Raw genomic sequence first — 21,202 nt, forward strand, 5'->3', positions numbered from 1 at the left:
GCTGTTTGTTTCTTTCTTGGACTACTTTTTTTTTTTCTCCTTAAGGTAACATAATTGTTTGCAAATGAACAAAAAAATAAAAAAAAAGGTAATGCAAGCCTACAGAAACGATGAACAACATAAGCTCAAAATGTCCATTCCACATATCGATGGTTAATATGGAAAGATCGCATAATCATCGCATTGTTATATTATTAAGAACTAAGTGCATAAAAAGCTGTATGCTCCATGGAATACCTTCATCAATATAGCCCAGGAGACACCTTATGGCAAGGGAGGGTCTCAAAGTGAAACTGGCAGCCCTCCAGCAGTTGCGAAACTACAAGTCCCATCGTGCCTCTGCCTATGGGAGTCATGTTTTTAACTGTCAGCCTTGCAATGCCTCATGGGACTTGTAGTTTCGCAACAGCTGGAGGGCCGCCAGTTTGAGACTCCTGCCTTAGAGGCTTACATGTATTGGGCTGCTGCGTAAGTGAGGTCACGAGACTCCAGACAAGGAAGTGAATGACACAGTGCTGAGGAAACAGTGGAGGGATGATCACAGCACAAGGACTCCATTGAGCTTAATTGGGCTGTAACTTCTGACCAAAGGGCCCTAATACGTGGGCATTCCCAAACCATATGGAAGAATGTACCATCTGCAACTGAGCACTTGGCAAGCAGCAGAGGGTCGTTTACCAAGGTGGAAAAGAAGGCAAGGAGTGTAACATGATTAATACAAGAGTTTAGTTTCTAAAACCTTATCCATAGATGAGATGACCATAGGAACATGTATAGGAAGGATTTTATGCACACTGTCCATGAGATCTGGAATATCTTCCCTCTAGTAAACTTCAGTACTTTTGCAGACGGTCAGTTTTTAAAGTGATGAAACAAGAAATATGTGGAAACTAGTTTAGAGCAAGTTGGATCATGAAACAAGTTTTCCAGAGCAGAGGGTTCCATGGGGACATTAGTCAAATCAAATTGCGCCACTGCTGTGTGTCAGTCGCAAATATCGGAAATGGGCAGGAAAGCAAAGTTTGTGCTTCCTTTTTGATATTCCAAAAGGGCAAAACACACCGAGCCAGTATAAGAGGGGGGGGGGGGGGGGGGGATACAAGTTTCACCCTGTGTTTAGTCCAGAGCAATCCATTGGTATGTTTAGAACACTCCTGCAAACATGGATTGTGCCAGAGAGTGGTATCGGCACAATACGGCACTTCCTCCAAAAGCATGCAGCTTAGCATGTTTGTAAAATACGCAGCTTAGCATGTTTGTAAAATACGCAGCTTAGTAATATACCCATAACATATAGACATACTGTCTATAAATTGAATTCTGTAGGGATTCATAAGATGTAAGGATAGCGGCTTCCAGGCCTGTAGCAGCATTATCAACTTCAAGGTTTCTTGGGCAGCTTTAAGGCCCCTTTCACACTGGGGTGGGAGCTGCGTCAGCGGTTACCATCGTTTTTAGCGGCAGTCTGCGGCCGCTAGCGGGCGAAAAAGGGTTAAAACCGCCCGCAAAGCACCGCTGCAGTGGCGCTTTTCCGGCAGGTATAGCCGCGCTGCCCCATTGATTTCAATGCGTAGGAGCGGTGAATACACCGCTCCTTTCACAGCTCAAAAGATACGGCTAGCAGGACTTTTTTCACCGTCCTGCTAGCGCACAGCTCCAGTGTGAAAGCACTCCCTCACTGGAGTGAAAGGGGCCGTTTTTTTCAGGCGCTATTTTTAGCGCTGTAGCGCCTGAAAACCGCCCCAGTGTGAAGGGGGGCCTAAATGTGTATGTGTGTGAGTAATAAGGCAGTTACTCGAGGCAACCTGAAATTGACATGATATCATCATCCATCATAACTGGCTTCCTCCTGAGAAATGTTTTACTTGATGTTCATTACAGAAGTGAGTCATATGAAATATTCTATCAGGCTGGCTGCTGCATTCTGTATAAATCAGTGATGCAGGTCGACTAAAGTGAACCTGTGCCCGGTGCTAGCAATGCTAAAGTATTTATATATTCTGAACAAACCATCTTCAAATTCACAAGAGGCTCACTAAAACTTAAGATTTTTAATTTATATAGCAGTGGTAAATGGAGTAGTGAAGGAAAGATGTGTGTATGGGGAAGGAGATGCAGTAAACCTGTTACTATGCAGTGCATGGGCAAAGCGCAGGCTCTCCTTTACTGTGTGCCTAAAAAGGGGGGAACCTCCCAGGACACAAAAGATCAATAAGCAATATATTCTGTGAAATTAACCTGGCTGTATATATGTGTGTAAAATTTCCGATGGATCCATAGCCATAATACTGTGTTACAGGATAAATTGTGAAATTGGTAAGTACTGGACTGGGTGGAGGTTTTTTATTTTTATTTTTTTAAATCCAGCAGTCGGTGTGATGGATCTACATAAGGGAACATTGTTTTTTTAATAAAGGATTTGTCAAAAACTTGTGTCTTTATTCACGTTTACACTTTATTTTGGTGAATGAGTAGGGGTACAACGTACGCCATACACAAGGGCTTTATTAAAGGGGGGCTGCCTTATTCCAATAATTCCACCACAGCCCAGGGCTGTGGGGATGAGGCCCTTGTCCCTGATCATGTGTATGCTCAGATAAGTGTCTGGTATGGCTTTTGTGGGGACACCACGCTGGGTTTTTAAAAATTTTGTTGAGGTTCTCCTTAAAATCCATACCAGACCCGAGGGGGAGCCCCATGTTGGTGTTTCTAGTTATTTTTCTATTGCCGGTGTACTATCATAGTGTCAGCTGTGTACTGCCCATGCGCAATACATAGGACACACAGATTCCGAAAATAGCCGAAGATGAATGACGCTTGTGCCGTGAGTCCAGATTCTAGCCCCACCATCCAAGTGGACATAGTTAGAATAAAAAGCCGAGCCCGAAGCGTGGTGAGCGGCCCTCTAATATGTGCAGCCCTATGTCCACTTGGATGGTGAGGCTAGCACCTCGACTCATGGCGCAGGCGCTGTTCATCTTCGGAGATTTTCAGAATCTCCTTTTGCTCTGGACTGTGCCTACGCATTACGGGGTGGACACTTCTAGATGGTCGGACGCTATATGGCAGAACACCGGCATGCGTTAGTCTTTTACACTTACATTTAGCTGTCGGTGAGGAAGCACGCTGCCAGCTGATGCCTTTGGTTGTTAAGGATGCGGCAGCTGGCTTCCCAGCCTGCTGCTTAACAGCCAGCTATTCTTCACACAGAGTTTGAGTCGGTTAAACGTTTTTCGCCTGACCTGATCTGAATTGTACACGTCTACCCCCTAATTTCCTTTCCCTCTCCTCCACCTAGGGCTTTCTGTTGGCTAAACAAAAACACCTGAAGCTGCAAAAACGCCAGTTGGGTTCTATGCTCAGGTGTAAATGGAGCCCAAGGTGAGCGACTTGCGTGGGGAGACTGCAGACTTTATATTAACCATGTCAGCTCCAGGAGGTTTTACACCCTTAATGACCAAGCCATTTTTTTTTTTTTTGCTATATGGAACTGTTACTTTAACTGACAATTGTGCGTGTGACGCTGTACCCAAATAAAATTGCTTTCTTTTGGTGGCATTTCATCACCGCTGTGTTTGTTTTTGCGCTATAAACAAAAAGACTGACAATTTTGAAGGGAAAAATAATAATAATTTTACTTTCTGATATAATAAATTTTGTAAAAAAACGAATTTCTTCATCAATTTAGGCCAATTGTATTCTACATAATTTTGTATTGCGTTTACTCGTAATGGTGGCAATCAGCGATTTTTTTTTTATTTTTTCCAGGATTGTGGCATTCAGATCTGACCCTAAGTGACACTTTTTGGGGACCAGTGACACCAATACAGTGATCAGTGCTAAAAAGAAAACGAAACACTAATCCCTGTATAAATGACACTGGAAGGGAAGGGGTTAACATCAGGAATGATCAAAGGGACATGCGGATTGGCTTCCCCAGCACCCACTCACAGTATCTATTGACTGAAAAGACGCGTTATTTCACGCAAGAGAAGCCATGGTGCAGGTATATATGTGGTTGATGGTTTTTTAACCAGTTGCCGGCTGGACCATAGCCCAGCGACGGCTAGAGCGCGGTCGGATAACTCTAGGAGGCTGTGACGGCCTCCCAGAATCGCGCACCCGTCTTCAAGACCCGGCACATCATGGATCGGGGTAAAGATCTAATGACAGCGGCCCTTTACCATGTGCTCACGCTGTCCAATAATGGGGCGATCACTTGTACACAAACCGGAGCATGTCTGTTTCGGCTCCTCATGCCGATCAGTACAGTATGTGAGTAGAGGAGGGGGGCGAGTGCAGCAGCACTGTGGGCTTGATCTGAAGTGCCCACAGCACTGATCTGTAACTGACCCTGGCTCATTTATGCTCATCAATGCTGCACCCATCCCTTGCGCACCGATCCCCAGCCATGGCTCATTCATGCTCACCCATCCCAATTAATGGCTCCATCCCACTACAGTGCCTCACAAAAGTGTAATAGGTAGTCAAATTAGATTTGAACTTGCTGTCCCTAGAACACCTGATGGTGCTCCCTGCATGTTGGGCATGTGTAAAAGTCTCACACATGTGGTATCGCCATACTCGGGAGTAGGAGAATGTATTTTGGGGTGTAACTTGTAGTATGCATATGCTGTTTGAGAGAACCTGTTAACATGACAATTTTGTGAAAAAAAAAATCTTGATTTTGCAAAGAATTATGGGAAAAAAATTACAACTGCAAAAAACTCACCTTGGGATGTCTATTTTCCAAGAATGTGTAATTTGGGGGTATTTGTACTTTCCTGGCTTGTTAGTCTCAAGAAATGAGATAGGCCATCAGTACATCAGGTGTGATCAATTTTTAATGATTGGCACCATAGCTTGTAGACTCCTTAAGTTTCCACAAAGACTGAATAATTTGATGAAACTGATTTGGGTTATTTATTTATTTATTTTTTTACCAAAGATAAGATATTGACAATATAAAAGAAGTTTGTTTGAAATCTTTGCAAATTTATAAAAAAAAAAAATATAAAAAACTTACATGTACATAAGCATTCAACAGCCTTTGCTATGACACTCAAAATTGAGCTCAGGTGCCTCCTGTTTCCACTGATCACCCTTAAGATGTTTCTACAACTTGATTGGAGTCCACCTGTGGTAAATTCAGTTGATTGGACAGGATTTGGAAAGTCACACACCTGTCTATATAATGTTCCACAGTTAGTGCATGTCAGAGCACAAACCAAGCCATGAAGTCAAGGGAATTGTCTGTAGACCTCCGAGACAGGATTTTATTGGAGCACAGATCTGGGGAAGGGTACAGAAAAATTTCTGCAGCATCGAAAGTCTCAATGAGCACAGTGGCCTCCATCATTTGTAAATGGAAAAAGTTTGGAAGCACCAGGACTCTTCATAGAGCGGGCCGCCCGGCCAAACAGCCATTGGAGAGAAGGGCCTTAGGGAGGTGACCAAGAATCTAATGGTCACTCTGACAGAGCTCCAGTGTTTCTCTGTGGAGAGTGGAGAACCTTCCAGAAAGAACAACCATCTCTGCAGCACTCCACCAATCAGGCCTGCATGGTAGAGTGGCCAGTCGGAAGCCACTCCTCCGTAAAAGGCACATGACAGCCTACCTGGAGTTTGCCAAAAGGTGCCTGAAGGACTCTGACCATGAGAAACAAAATTCTCTGGCAGCATCATGCTGTGGGGATCTTTTTCAGCAGCAGAAACTGGGAGACTAGTCAGGATCGAGGGAAAGATGAGTGTAGCAATGTACAGAAGAGACCTCCTTGATTAAAAAAAAAAAAAAAAACCTGCTCCAGAGAGTTATGGATCTCGGACTGGGATGACGATTCATCTTCCAACAGGACAACAACCCTAAAAACACAGCCAAGATAACAAAGGAGTGGCTACGAGACAACTCTGTGAATGTCCTTAAGCAAGAGCCCAGATTAGAACCCGATTGAACATCTCTGGAGAGATTTGACAATGACTGTGCACTGACACTCCCCATCTAACCTGATGGAGATTGAGAGGTTCTGCAAAGAAGAATGGAAGAAACTGCCCAAAAATAGCTGTGCCAAGCTTGTAGCATCATACTCAAGACTTGAGGCTGTAATTGGTGCTTCAACAAAAAGTATTGAGCAAAGGCTGTGAATACTTATAGACATGTGATGTTTATTTTATTTATTTTTTTTATAAATTTGCAAAGATTTCAAAACAAACTTCTTTCACGCTGTCATTACGGGCTATTGTTCGTAGAGTTCAGAGGAAAATAATTGAATCCATTTTGGAATATGGCTGTAACAAAAAAATGAAGCACTGTGAATACTTTCCAGATGCACTATACACATTTATTTCAGTTTTCTAATCTGAATGATCTTGATGTTTGTAAAATTTAGTCTGCCTTTTGAACTACACCGATGCTGAGAGGAAGAGTTTCAGGGGGTAGAGTCAGTACAGGAATCACTGCTTACAGGCAGGATGGTACCATGGGATATGTAGTCCTTAGAAATTGAATGTAAACAGCAGAGGAGAAACTGCAAAGCATGTAAGGAATCCAGGAAATTGTGGAAAGAGATGATCAGTAGACAGGCAGCAATCACAACATGAAAGCCAATAGTTCAGGTAAGCTTATACTGGATTGCTAATAATTATTGTAATGCTGATGTTATAAAATGAAAGTGTATGCTGTGACCATACATCTCCCTTAAAGATCACACGATTTTCCTTTCCTGTTTTGTAAATGCATATTCAAGCTCTAACGAGCAGGGCCCTCTGATTCCCCTTGTCTTGAATTGTATTGTACTGTCTACCCCAATGTTGTAAAGCGCTGCGTAAACTGTCGGCGCTATATAAATCCTGTATAATAATAATAATATTCATTGTTGTCTTTCTTCCATACTCAATTCCTACAAGTCAGAACTTGTAGGAACTTTTTAACTGCTTGCCGACCATATAAATTGCATATACAGCGGCAAGCTGATCTGTAGGTACCGTGGACTCGATACCGGCGGATCATTAGAGAGCCAGAGATGTAAACAAGGCAGATTGTCGATCTGTCAGTAAGGAAGGCATTTTGTTCCTGCAAAGCAGGGACATGGATCCATGCCTTCCCCTAATACCATAGTAAAAGCACCTCCCAACCACTGCACAAACACACTGGCTAGGAACATGTGTAACCTTTTGATTGCCCCTGGTGTTCACCCCTTCGCACCCATTGTCATTAATACAGTGACAGTGGATCTTTTTTAGCACTGATCACTGTATTAGTGTCATTGGTCTCTAAAAAGGGTCAGTGTCCAATTTGTCTGCTGCAATATCGCAGTCCCGCACTATAAGTCGCTGATCACTACCATTACTAGTAAAAAAAAAAAAATGAATTCCATAAATCTCTGTTTGTAGACGCGATAACTTTTGCACAAACCAATCATACACTTTTTGGGATTTGTTTTACCAAAAATATGTAGCAGAATACACATTGGTCTAAATTAATGAAAAAAAAATTGATTTTTTTACATTATTTTATTGAATATGTTTTATAGCAATTTTTAAATTGTTGGACTTTTTTGTTTATAGCGCACAAAATAAAAACCGCAGAGGTGCTCAAATACCCCAAATGAAAGCTCTGTTCATGGGAAAAGGACATACATTGTATTTATGTACAGTGTTGCACGACCGCTCAATTGACCGTTAAAGTAAAGCAGTGCCGTATAGCAAAAAAAAATGGCCTGGTCATGAAGGGGGGTAAATCATCTGGAGGTCAAGTGGATAAAATGCACTTTCAGTCAATTTTCCCTAGTTTATGTTCTCTATGACGTATCAACAAAAACTAGACCACTACAAACAAGACTCCAAGTGGCTAAAGGAAACCAAATAATGTCTGAAAAAAGGAACAAAAATGTTGTTAACTGAAGGATTCAAAACTGATTGCACAAAGTATAACTGCACTCAACTTGTATTTACTATAATCTTTATATGCACATTGTAATTTGCATTCCAAACTTTCAATGGATGTGATCACTACTGCATTCATTTTTTTTCATTAGTTGCTTCGTGTCATAATTACTGCTACATATCCAACCTAATTCCTGCTGTAGAAGAAGCGGTTTCTATAGTAACTGTAGCGCATGTCCCCTTCTCATTTAACCTTCTCAGACTGCAGCAAGGTGAAGGAGAAATTCACCCCAGAATGCAGTTGTTACATCAGTCACATACAGCTCTTGAATCACAATGAAGTTCATGTAGATCCGTGGGAGGGTGTGACTAGTGTTATCCATGGTGACCAGGCGCTCAATGCATTACTCGACCGCAGGATAGAAAACCATCTAGATACTATGAGAAAAGGGTTAAATCACAAGCAGTTTTACCATTTTTAGTGAGAGAAGTTGGAGCAGCTCACTGTAAGTGCATACAACAAACCTTTTAGGCTGGGTTCACACCATTGCGAATTGGAAGTGACTTCTCCACCTCCAATCGCAATAGCAAAAGATTTTGACCGGCTCTCTATGAAGACAGTTCAAATTTGCACAGGAGCCCTGTGAGTCTTTTGGCCCTTTTAAGGTCTAAATTCAGCCAAAAATTTGGGCTGAAATCGGACCTGAATCGGTGAACCAGGACGCACCGGACTCCTGCTGGGAGCCGCATCCGGCAATGCTATGAGCCCAGCCTTAGTCCTACTACCCATTACCAAACAAAACTTAAATTGTTACTAAACCCAGGACCCTGCATTCACTATATCTGGTCTCCCACAGTACATAGAATATGGAAATGCATTTATTTTAGTAAATATAAACTGCTAAATAAATTTTCTCATCAGCAGTATATAGCAGTCTTGTGACTTCTAGCAGTTCCTGAAGCTTGTAGGAGGAGTTTTCATACTGCACTGAGCTGTCCTATGAGGTTGCAGGGCAGTGCCGATTGGCCTTGTGCTATGTTTCATATATGCAGCAGCCTGTAAGAATCTTGGCGGAGGGGTACACACGATCGCCTATTCACAGTGTACCTCTATAGCGGCCTTTCTCAACCAGTACAACACTAGGGTTCTTTCTGCAACAAGCAATTTCTGCCTCCGATAAGTATCCACTGAGTAGGGCTATCGCTTTACTTTTGGCACTCCGACGCTGGGCCTTCGAGTCTAATCTGCAGCTGCAACGTGTGCAGCCGCTCTGCTCCTCCTGACTTCTTGTTCAGTCGCGAAGTGCTCTGTATTATATGAACCCATTCACAAAATTCAAAGCCTTTTGTGAATGGAGAGGGTAGGAGTGGACAGGGGCGGCTAGAAGCAGAATCGCTGGGAATATAGTGATATCCGTACTGCTGGTGCTCAGTAAAACTGTAAATTGAAAGTAAAAGACAGAAGTCCAAGAGGCAACATACACCTCCTTGGATTTGACCTATTGTAAGATAGAACATTTTAAAAAGTGGCCACATTTCTGGAGTTCTGCTTTAAATGAGTAGTGATTGGCAGAATACCCAATTGTAATAAGTGATTTCTCTCCCACTCACTACAGTACAGCTTCCTTTTCCTGCCTATAAATTTGTGAAACGGTGTCTTTGTAGGACATAGCAGGATATGAGTTGTATGGCTGTCTGGTATGGATAGCTATGAAAACCCCAATTATACTAACATCACCTCTGACCACAATAACACACCAATTAACTGAAACTACATTCAAATCAAGTTTGATCAAAACGTATTTTAATCATTGCCATTTAGATAAAGTAGGAAAATAGAAATCATTTCTATAAATATATATTTACAGTTAAAAAACTGTTAAAAAAAATAAAACAATACAGATAAATGAAAATGTTCAATGCACCATTGCTCACGAGCTGCATATTTGGAGAAAACATCATCCAAGCTTTTACTAGTTTACATAGCAAATAAGAAAATAGGCTTTGCCAAGGATGAACCAAAAGGAAAACTCCACTTTTGTTAAAACAAGAGCATTAGCAGGTTAGTTACATTGGTCCAGCTTGGACTGATGTAACTACATACAGTATATGACATACCTGGTCAATGCCGCTGGAAACAGAAGTAGATGCCTCTACATCAGTGATCTTCACTTGCTTTCATGTCCCGTACGGAGTTACTGAGTCGCTGCTCTCTTGCACTGTGGACCCAGAAGGTCAGCCATCACTAAATTTTTAGCATTTTCCAAATGAATGTAAAGCTTTCTCTGATTGGATGAGGTGGAGTGTTAACATCACACTCTCCACCGCGTCCAATCAGAGAACACTGCATTCATTCAGAAAATGCAAAGCATTCTCTGAATGGCACCTGTGCTGAGTGGCGAACCTCCTGTATCCACAGTGCAGATGGCCTGATGCTTTGGAATTGGAAGCAAGTGGAGATCACTGGAGTAGTGGTATCTACTTCAGTGATTTCCAGTGGCATCGGCCAGGTATGTCAAGTACAAAGTTACATTGGGTATAGCATGTCTGGAATTCCTGAATGTTATTAAAAAACAAAAATTGCTACTATAGTAATTGTATATTGAATATTTTTTTTAGCAAATGTGAAGTTGTCATTAAAGGTTTTCCTTTGCGAATATCCATTTTATTTTTTGCTGGTTGCAGTATCATCAGAAAACGAACTGTATTAATATTAAGCAGAAGTAGTAAACTGGCAAGAATAAGACAGAGAACGTAGGAGTCCTTGTGACAAGCCTGTTTATACCCAATCTAAATTCCCTGCATAGAACTGTTTTGTACCATTGATCACACAGCACATATAAACAGTCAATAAAATGATACTGCCCAGAACATGACCATTAAAAATACACAACTTTTTTTCCCAATATGATTGTTAAAGCAAGATTGTAAACCAAACTTTATAGACAACTGTAAACAAGATTACACTCTTCCCAGAGGGGAAGTAAATCATGGAGCACACACAGAATAAATACATATGTAAAAGTATAACAAACTTGCTTAAAATTAAACCACAGAGTTGAAAAATCTTCCAATGGCTAACACTTTGTGAGACAAGTGAATTGTGAAAACTGCCAAAAAACAAAATATTGCATTTTTGAATATCGAACTTGTAGAAAAAAGGAGAAAAAAAAACAAAAAGCCATGTCCAAACAAACATGTCCAAAACTAAAATAGGTTTTGTTTGAACTGACCCTTTAAAAACCTGTGCTATGAGAATTGGGGAGGCTGCCACCGCTAAATTGCTAGACAGCCTGGTACCTCCATCTTAAGTACTGTGCTACTCAAATGGAACAAGAACATGGGAAGGTGCTTCTATGTTGGGTCCCTGAGGTGTCCCTATTGCATTGTTGGCTGGGTTTAGGAAAATCCTGGGGTGTCCAAATGAGCATTTATTCATGTTTGTACCAACACCAGTGCATAACAGTGCTGATTTACAGTCAAAATCTACTGCTTTACCAGTGAACCCATCACAAACTGTGCATATGAATTAAATCCATCAGTTCTGTAAACATCTTACTTTGAGGAATTACCGTATATACTCGAGTATAGGCCGACCCGAATATAAGCCGAGGCCCCCAATTTACCCCCAAAAAAACTGGCAAACTTATTGACTCGTGTATAAGCCGAGGGTGAGACATGCCTGTCCATCCCTGTGTGTGTGTCCGTCCATCCCTGTGTGTCCGTCCATCCCTGTGTGTCCGTCCATCCCTGTGTGTCCGTCCATCCCTGTGTGTCCGTCCATCCATCCCTGTGTGTGTGTGTGTCCATCCATCCATCCATCCCTGTGTGTGTGTGTCTCCATCCATCCATCCATCCATCCCTGTGTGTGTGTGTCTCCATCCATCCATCCATCCATCCCTGTGTGTGTGTGTGTCTCCATCCATCCATCCATCCATCCCTGTGTGTGTCTCCATCCGTGTGTGTGTGTGTGTGTGTGTGTGTGTGTGTGTGTGTGTGTGTCCAGCCTACCTTTGTCCCGAGCCTCCGTCCCGTGCCTTGCCTCCGTCCCGTGCCGTGACTTGCCTCCTTGCATCCGTCCCGTGTCGTGCCGTGCCTTGCCGCCGCCGTCCCGTGCCTTCCCTTGCCTCCGTCCCGTGCCCTCTTCGTCGGCGGCCATTGTAAAGTTCAAAAGCTGCGCCGCCGCCTTCGCCTGTGATAGGCGGAACACTGAATTTCCCAGCAGCCTGTGTTCCGCCTATCACAGACGTCGTATCATCCTCGTCCGTAGTACGAGGATGATACGATGTCCGTGATAGGCGGAACACAGGCTGCTGGGAAATTCAGTGTTCCGCCTATCACAGGCGAAGGCGGAGCCGGAGGCGCGGCTTTTGAATAGAATGGCCGCTGTCTGTCTGCTCGACACGCTGATCGAGCGGGCAGACAGCGATGACTCGAGTATAAGCCGAGGGGGGCACTTTCAGCCTCAAAAAAGAGGCTGAAAATCTCGGCTTATACTCGAGTATATACGGTACCATTTTCTTAGTAAAGGTACATTATGGAAAAATACAAGGCATTATTGATGTACTTCTGCCATCGATAAGCAGCTGTGAAAAATCTGTGCATGACAAGATGGATGGTTGGGCAGGATTGGTATCCATGAATGAATTAGTGTAGAAAACTTCTATCAGGGCTTCTCTAGCCCTGATCACCATAGGCAAAATTTGCAGACAAGACTATCTCACGCTGGTTCAGATTTGAAAATACATCAACACTCCATACATTTTGCATTACAGGGATTTGTTTCAAGTAAAAATGGTACAGCTTCTAATAGGTAGCTTGCAAATCACATTTCACACAAACATTCTAACCCCAACTCTATTTGTCAGAACACCTGTGTTAAAAGCATGTGTGCTGGGAATATTTTTCATACTGTACAAGTTTTGTTATTTGAAATAAATCTATGGACCAGAGAGCATGTGTTGACAGCCTATGTTTACATAGTTGTAACATTCCTTTTTTTCCCATCATCTGTTTCGAATCAGAGAGGCAACATATATCCAGATGGAGTAGATGTTCTTGGGATAAGGGTGAACATACACAGCCAGAGCAAACTCCACATTGGGCACTACGTTATTATGGACTCCGGTGCTGTAGACAGCTTCTATGAGAGGGGTCACTTCTGAGAAGGCCATGTTTATTGGGAAGCCGGAAAACTGAAACAAAAACATCTGATTATTGCTCTTGTCATGTATAGTGAAACATGAAACTGATCACAGGCATCACTTAAAATGCAATGCTCTTTGATAGTTATAGTCTTACTATATGAATAAATACCAAGCCCTCCATATTACAGCTGTTCTGCCCCTGTATGTGAAGACCATAGCAAAAATGAAGGTCCTAAAACTCTTGACTCTTCTCTTCATTTACAGGAATTCTACTAATCATAGACTCCACTATACTGAACCCGACCTTGAGTATTATAAGGCACAGCAAAGCTGATCTGAAAACAGGTAGTTTGTTCAGTGATCGATGACCTATTGTGTCACTGAAGCTACATTTTCAAGAATATATTAATTTTCGGTCCATAAGATAGAAGCCTTAATTCAGTATATGTTCAGTGCATATGCTCTTCATAAGTACATATGTGTATTCAGTCTGCTAAAAGATTCTGTTTTGGGTGCCAACATGATCTCCCGTATGACAGGAGTGCACACGAGGTTCTAGTAAAGCCTTCGATGAAAGCCATCAGTCCAACTTAGAGCTTGTGACATCAATCACAATGAAGCTGAACAAGCTCAGCTTCAATGTCCTGGAACTAGCAGGTAGGGCAAAAATCAGAAACCATAACAGATTTTCCTTATAGGGAATCTGTCCGGATAGAAATATGGACATTTTACCTACAAAAGTTTTTGAACAAGCAAGCTACAGGACTGTCATCCTTATTTCAGTGAATCACTCACCCAGCACAAGCATTCTAAGCCCTTGTACACACGGTCAGACATTCTGCCAACCAAATCCGTTGGATTTTGTCCGACGGATTGTGTCCGAAACTGTTGCATACACACGGTCGGACCAAGTTGTCGGAAAATCCGATCGTTCAGAACGTGATGACGTTATTCCGTTACGACGGGACTACGTTCAGGCTAGTAGCCAATAGCTTTGGTGTAGGAATTTGATCTGAGCATGCGTGGCACTTTGTCCGATCGGAATTCTCTACACATAATCGGAGTATGTCCGATCGGCCCAGTTTGTTGGAAAATATTTCCAACAAGTTGGAAAATTGGGTCCGATGGAATCAGTCCGATGCTAAGCCCCCGTACACACGGTCGGAGAATCCGTCGGAATGTGTCCTATCGGACCGTGTTGTCGGATAATCTGACTGTGTGTGGTATGCATCGGACTGTTTCCGTCGGAATATCCGTCGGACCAAACTTTCCAACTTGTTGGAAATATTTTCCGGCAAACTGCTCCGATAGGACATACTCCGATCATGTGTAGAGAATTCCGATCGGACAAAGTGCCACGCATGCTCGGATCAAATTCCTACATCAAAGCTATTGGCTACTAGCCTGAACGTAGTCCCATCGTAACGAAATTACGTCATCACGTTCTGAAAGATCGGATTTTTCGACAACTTTGTCCGACCGTGTGTATGCAACAGTTTCGGACACAATCCGACGGATTTGGTTGGCAGAATGTCTGACCGTGTGTACGGGGGCTAACACCTAATATGTACATGCTTGTTTCAGGTGAACAACTAGTAAAGTAAAGACAAGAATGGCAACCCTGGAGATTGCATCTTTAAATGCAAGCCAACACTGGCAGCAGCCATATTTTTGTTTGACCAATAAAGCTCACCCTGTAATCTCCTAGTTGTCTCTGCAGTTCTGCCCGGTGGTCCTCCTCCACATCTTTGCCGTAGTTTTGTTCTAGTAATGGCAGGAAGTGTCTCAGAGTAGATGTGCAATATCTGTTCCAGCGAGTAGGATGTCTCGGCCTCCATTCCATAATCTTCTCTTTCAGCAGTTTCTCAATCCTTACGATAAGAAAACAGTTAGCAAATCATCATCATTACAAAAGTACATGGCCAGTGTATTCCATCACAAAGTGCCATTCATCACTTTGATTACATCTGATCCTGTGTGAGGAATGGTGAACCGACCATCCATTGGCTTCCTATATCCTATATACACATATATGGGGATATTAGTGGTAAGATTTCCTCTCTAGAGTTTACAGCTTTACACCCAAACCAACCATGGAGTGTCATGCATATCCAGAATGTGTCAGAAATGGAAAATAAACCCTGGAGAGTAAATTTCTTTGTACAGTGTTCTTCTAGCAGGCAGACCTAAGATATACTAAATGCTGGAGTCAGTTAGATAAACAATAAGCAGGTAGGAAATTCTACTTACTGGCCCCTGACAAAAGCTGAAGTATCAGTTTTCAGAGAACTGGTGTTAATACTATTTTAGAAGTCTGTAAATATTGTCTGTGAAGGTTTGGTGAACAAAGGAAGCCACTTGGATGAGTGCTAAATCTTCAACATTACTTCAGTGGGCATGACTAAGGCTTTGGCTGATAGGCGTTAGTGTTCTTGCTGGGTTTATTTGGATGTCCCAGATTGCCTAGCTTTTATAAAGTATTGTGAAGGATTGCGATCAGACTCCAGCTCTCTCTTCGAATTTATGTTTTGGAGGTGTACAGGGACCTGAGCGGTTGAGGCTGACATCCCTGACATTGTTTGGAGGTGGAGATAATCTTGTGATATTCCTATTTCTAAAGGGGTCTACTTGAATGTGACTTACCAGTACTAACTACACAGAATTGTTTTCCAGCTTTTTCTACAATATCTGTTATCTACTCTATGCAGCTTTTGATACCTCCATTCAGAATCTTGTGAGCAGGCTAAAGCTGCAATGCAGCTCTACATAGCAGACTGGGAAAGTATCACAAATGCTTTAATTCTTTTGCAGCTTTGTTGGGTTTTGGAGGAAACAGAAACAGGGTTTCTTGCTATAAAAATGTGCTTTGTTACATTGCTTTATTACATAGTACTGAGTGCACTTTATACCAAGAAAACTGAAACAGAGGTGCTTCACCAAAATGTCTAACTTGTTTATGACTTTAGAGAGGCCATGCTCTCCAGAGCAGTGGTAGCATTTGGAAATGCCAAGTGAGCTCTCCTAAATGTCTGCCATCATACAGTTTAACATGATCTTAGTATAGATTTCCTTTACCTGTCTTGAAGTTCCGATGCAGCAGCCTTATCTGTGCGCTGATATATTAATTCTTCTGGCTAGAAGATAAACATATACATACAGGATTTTATTATATTTTACCACAACTCCTAACTCTGAAAAGACTACTTTAAACCTCTTATGCCGCGTACACACGATCAAACTATCCGGCAGAAGAGTCCGCCGGACAATCCGCCTGTGTGTGGGCTCCGGCTGACTTTTTTTTTTACCCAAAAGTCCAGCGGACTTAGAAAGTAGTTTTGACTCAAAAACTGTCAAAACGGCCGTTTGTGTGCTAGTCTGCTGTACTTTTGAAATGAACGGACTTTTCCGCATGGAGAAAAGTCCGTTCATTTTGAGCGCGGCTCCAGGTAGCCGGGACTAGCAAAGGAAGCCAATGTCACCGCCTTTGGTGGCCAGATTGACACGTCGCTGGCCCCGTCACCTGGTATTGAATTAAAGGGGAAGCCCTACAGCGAAAAAATGGTGTGGGCCCCCCCCCCCCCCCCCCAAGTCTGTATCAGACCCTTATCTGAGCACGCTACCCAGCCAGTCAGGAAAGGGGGTGGGGATGAGCGAGCACCCCCCCTCCTGAGCCGTACCAGGCCACGTGCCCTCAACATGGGGGGGGGCTTTGGGGAAGGGGGACCCCCCACCCCAAAGCACCTTGTCCCTATGTTGATGAGGACAAGGGCCTCTTCCCGACAACCCCAACGTATAATCTTTGAGGCATAATGAGTCTTTTTAATGGTTCTTTTTTTTTCCCAGAAGTTTTTGGAAAATGTGTAAAAAAAAAAAATGTTTTTTTTTTATACACAAAGTTGTCAATTTATAAGATGTTTCTAAAACATTGCATTTATATAGCAAAAATTACACCCCAAAATACATTCTGCTATTCTTCCTGAGTATGGCGATACCACGTGTGAGACTTTTACACAGCCTGGCCAAATACAGAGGCCCAACATTGATGTAGTACCTTTGGCGTTCTAGGAGCATAAATTACACATCTCATTTCATTCCTACCTATGACACTTTTGAAGGTCCTTGAGCACCAGGACAGTGGAATTACCCACAAAATGACCCCATTTTGGAAAGCAAACACCCCAACGTATATTCAATGAGGCATGGGCTGCAGATAGGTACTCGGGGACTCTGATGGCCTGGTGACAGGTACTCGGGGACTCTGATGGCCTGGTGACAGGTACTCGGGGACTCTGATGGCCTGGTGACAGGTACTCGGGGACTCTGATGGCCTGGTGACAGGTACTCAAATGGACTGTGACAGGTATTCGGGTACTCAGATGATGGACTGTGACACGTACGTATATGGACCGTGATAGGTACTCGGGTACTAAGATGGACTGTGACAGGTTCTTGGGTGGACTGTGACAGGTACTCAGGTACTTGGATGAACTGTGACAGGTACTTTGATGGGGGGTGACAAGTACTTTGATGGGGGAGGGCAATCAGTGTGTATTGGTGTACACTGTAGGCGGTAACGAGATGTTACCGCAATCTCCTTCTCACACACGATCGGTGTGTGAGGAGGAGATCTCGGTAACATCTCGTTACAGCTCTATGTTTACATTTAGTGATCGGCTGTGAAAGGATCACAGCCGATCACGTGGTAAACAGCTGCTGACCAATGGCTGTTTACCAGTGTCGGTGACAAGCCTGGGAACATGCCGCCTCCAATGTAAACGAGCAGCGCAATCACATGCATGTGCCGTGCAAAGTGGGGCGGTACCATCTGTGATCAGCCGTAACTTCATTACGGCCGATCACGTGGTAAACAGCCATGCCCAATGGCTGTTCACCCCCCTCAGTGGCGAGTGGTGTCTCCGTGACACGCCGCTACAAAAGGTACAGGGGTGCGCGCACACGATCGACCAGAGAAAGAGCCGCGCCGCCTGGCCGTCATATGACGGGCGGCAAGCTGTTAAGGAACTGATCCAATATCTTGCTCTGACTCTGAAAGTCTTTTCAACATAACAGCATTTATGGGGCAAAATTAAAGACACTATATAAAAGGCCTCATTTTTGGTGCTATTTTTTAACCCGCTGTACACTGCAAAATTAATACCAATTTAACAACATTAAGGTGTTGTAAACTCCTTTCTCAACCTTTTCAACACAGAGGAACCCTTAAAATAGTTCTCCCTGCTAAAAATGAGAAATCTACAAATCATGATACATTAGTATGATGGTCAGTGGGATGAATGCTCAGTACACTTGTGGTCATTGGGAAGAATTGCCTCCTTACAGATAGCTAAAAAGATCAATGGTATCGATGGGAACTTATCCGAAAGGCAGAAATGGCCCAATACTGAAGGAACCCCTAGCAACCTCTGGAGGAACCCTGGTTGAGAATCACTGAGTTAGAGAATAGGAGGATAGTGACTGAGAAAGGCCTAGGGACAGAGCTCTGAAGTCCCTGCTCCGCAAGTACCTGCACACTGACCAATCCTGGATTTGGATAACTTCTTGAGAAGAAGGCTTTCCACTGGTTGGATCGGCCTGTATCAAAGCTCATGCTCATTGGAACATCATATTGCTGTATATTAAACCAGATCTAAATAAAAACACACCAAAAATCTGATTAACACATCAACATAACATCAGACCTCTAACCTTAAGTGCTCATTCACATTTGTGCAGTGTGTTAACCATGTATGTCATATCTTTAAATGGGCTTCCAAGGGATCAGCACAGACAAAAAAATGCATCTGTGCCATTTTTCTCATTGCAGTGCTTTACAACACACTGTACAGCATTGTCATGCGTTCCCTTAGTGTAATGTCAAGAAAATCTATATACAAGCCCATTATGTATCACTTAACAATATATATTTCAGTTCTTATACATTTGTTAGCGGTGACTTAATTAAAGAAAACATATATAAAACCCTACACATTCCATTTGAGAATAGAATTCCCAATTCTTACAAATGCCCACCATGGCTTCTTAAAGTGTAAGTAAACCCCCCCTATAATTTCCAGCCAAGGAAACTGCCATCTTGGCATTTGTTTAATCTACAACTTTCATGATGCTGCACGTGTGATCAGTTATGACACCAGCCATTGGATGATTTGACAGTTTGGTTGAGACCACAACCAATGGGAGTTTTACAATTCCGGCACGTGCAAACTGTTTTATGGATGGGTTTACTTCTGCATTAAGAGCATAGGCCAATTCAATTCTAGACAACACAGACAGCTCTTTTTCAAATTGCTATAATGTATACTGTAAAGGGTAAATACTAAAAATGGCAGTTAAATGATATTAAAAAAAAAAACAATATAATAAAGCATATGAACATACATCCCCATGCATAGAGAAGAAGAGTCCCGGTCAGAAGAGCCCTGGTCAGAAGAGCTTACAATCAAAACCTCTTTACAAGCAATAGAACAGAATTTTCAGCTTTACTTACATTGTCTGCGTTGATCAGGCAGCCGACACTTTGCAATGGACAGAAGGTGTCATACTGACCATAAAAGCAGCCATTGCTTGGATTCCATATGATGTACTGGTTCTGCTCCAGTGTTAGTACATAAGCAGTGGGACCCTTTAATGCAAAGAGGAACGCTTTAGACACACATAGAAGTTCTGGTTTATGTGGACAGCACTCATTTCTCCAGCATTCATCACCTGACCTAACAGAGGACATGTAATGCTTGCAAATTCATTTAATGCTGGAAATCAGTGTAAATCTCATTACAGGTTCTGCATTTAGAACAAGGCGATTGTGTTTTGTGCTGTGTGAAGATCAGCTGGGAAGATAAGTTAATGTGAATAATTTTTGCTTCAAATCTATCAAGCATTAGTAACACACTGATGACTGTAGTGTTACAGAGCAGACCTCTGGAATGGCGTTTCCGATGATAAGCCACGCCTTCTTCCCCATCGCCAGGAAATAGTTACACAGCAGAACTGCATGTTCCTCTTCATCGCCGGCCAGGAGGTCAAGGAATTGCTGATTAATAAAAAAAAGAGAAAAACATAAATCAGTCGGTATTGTTTCAGGATTTTATAGAGAACATCTTGCAACTCCCTTCTGTAAAGGTAAAATCGAAGAACAATTTATTCTTAGATGGATTTGAAGAATTTCATAATGCTAAATGTCCATAGCATGGCCACAGGTTGATTTACATATTGTTAACAAGCAATAAATGAACTTTAAAAAAATCCTTCCCTGACCTCTGTTACAAGGATGTTGGAGAAATTCATCCTCAAAGTTCACACATATAACACGGACTTCTTTCTCAGCTCCCACTCACTCTGCTCCTACTCCCAGCAGTGAACTGGCAGCCTTCCAATTTACTGATGTAAACACCAAGTAGGAGCTCTGAGGAAGAGAGGGTAAGGTGGTGCTGGGCTACTGAGTGAAATGACTTCAGTGCTTCTGCTGTGAACTGTAAGGATGAATTTCTCCACAATGCCTTCAGCTACAGAAGTCAGGGAGTTTTTTTTAAGCTCATTTACTGCTTGTTTAATGTAAATATTTGAATGTACATAGCCTGGCCATAGGTTCACTTTAAGGGGAAGCTATCCAGATAAAATATGGAAGCTGTTATTACTGATGGATTTTAGAAGTACAGCGTTCCAGGGTTAACATCTTCATTCTTGTTTCACATTTGACCCAGAATCAGACAGCATAGACCAGGTTTCCTTGATATTTACATGCGTATTCCAGGTTAGTAACACACCAAGTTGTTAAAGTAGAAGTATAGGAAAAACATTTTTATCCCCATCTTGGATAGAGTAAAGGAGGCTTATAACTCCTGTTAGATTTGTTTTCACCATCTGTGTCCCATTGTGGAGATTTCCCTTCACTTCCTGTCCCATAGCCAAACAGGAAGTGAGAGGAAATCCCTGCAAATTAAGGGAATTCCTTTGGGACCCCCAAGTCACCAGAACTAGTGTCCCCATTGGAGGATTTCCCCTGTAATACTTCTATGGGGACAATCCAAAATTTGGGATCTTCTTTTACTTTCAATGATAATGGTAAACGGGACAAATAGAGAGAGTGAATCTCCTTAATGGGGACACAGACAGCAATAAAAAGAGAAATTCCTCTCCACTCTGTCAAAAAAAATAAA

General features: G+C 42.5%; 1 protein-coding gene across 2 annotated transcripts in view; it reads right to left on the reverse strand.

Annotated features, from left to right (window-relative positions):
- Window positions 1-12,398: 12,398 nt before the first annotated feature.
- CC2D2A (coiled-coil and C2 domain containing 2A) overlaps window positions 12,399-21,202 on the reverse strand; it is a 160,993-nt gene continuing 152,189 nt past the window's right edge. For both annotated transcript variants that reach the window (XM_077477759.1, XM_077477758.1), the window contains 6 exons: window positions 19,963-20,076; window positions 19,534-19,668; window positions 18,553-18,675; window positions 16,104-16,162; window positions 14,722-14,899; window positions 12,399-13,076 (listed from right to left, as the gene is read on the reverse strand). In XM_077477759.1, coding sequence (XP_077333885.1) covers window positions 12,888-13,076; window positions 14,722-14,899; window positions 16,104-16,162; window positions 18,553-18,675; window positions 19,534-19,668; window positions 19,963-20,076 — 798 coding nt within the window. In that variant the 3' untranslated portion in view covers window positions 12,399-12,887. The remainder of the gene's footprint in view (window positions 13,077-14,721; window positions 14,900-16,103; window positions 16,163-18,552; window positions 18,676-19,533; window positions 19,669-19,962; window positions 20,077-21,202) is intronic.

This window comes from Lithobates pipiens, unplaced genomic scaffold (assembly GCF_037356315.1).
Source record: "Lithobates pipiens isolate NorthernLeopardFrog02 unplaced genomic scaffold, aLitPip1_a1.2 Scaffold_13, whole genome shotgun sequence".
NCBI lineage: Eukaryota > Metazoa > Chordata > Amphibia > Anura > Ranidae > Lithobates > Lithobates pipiens.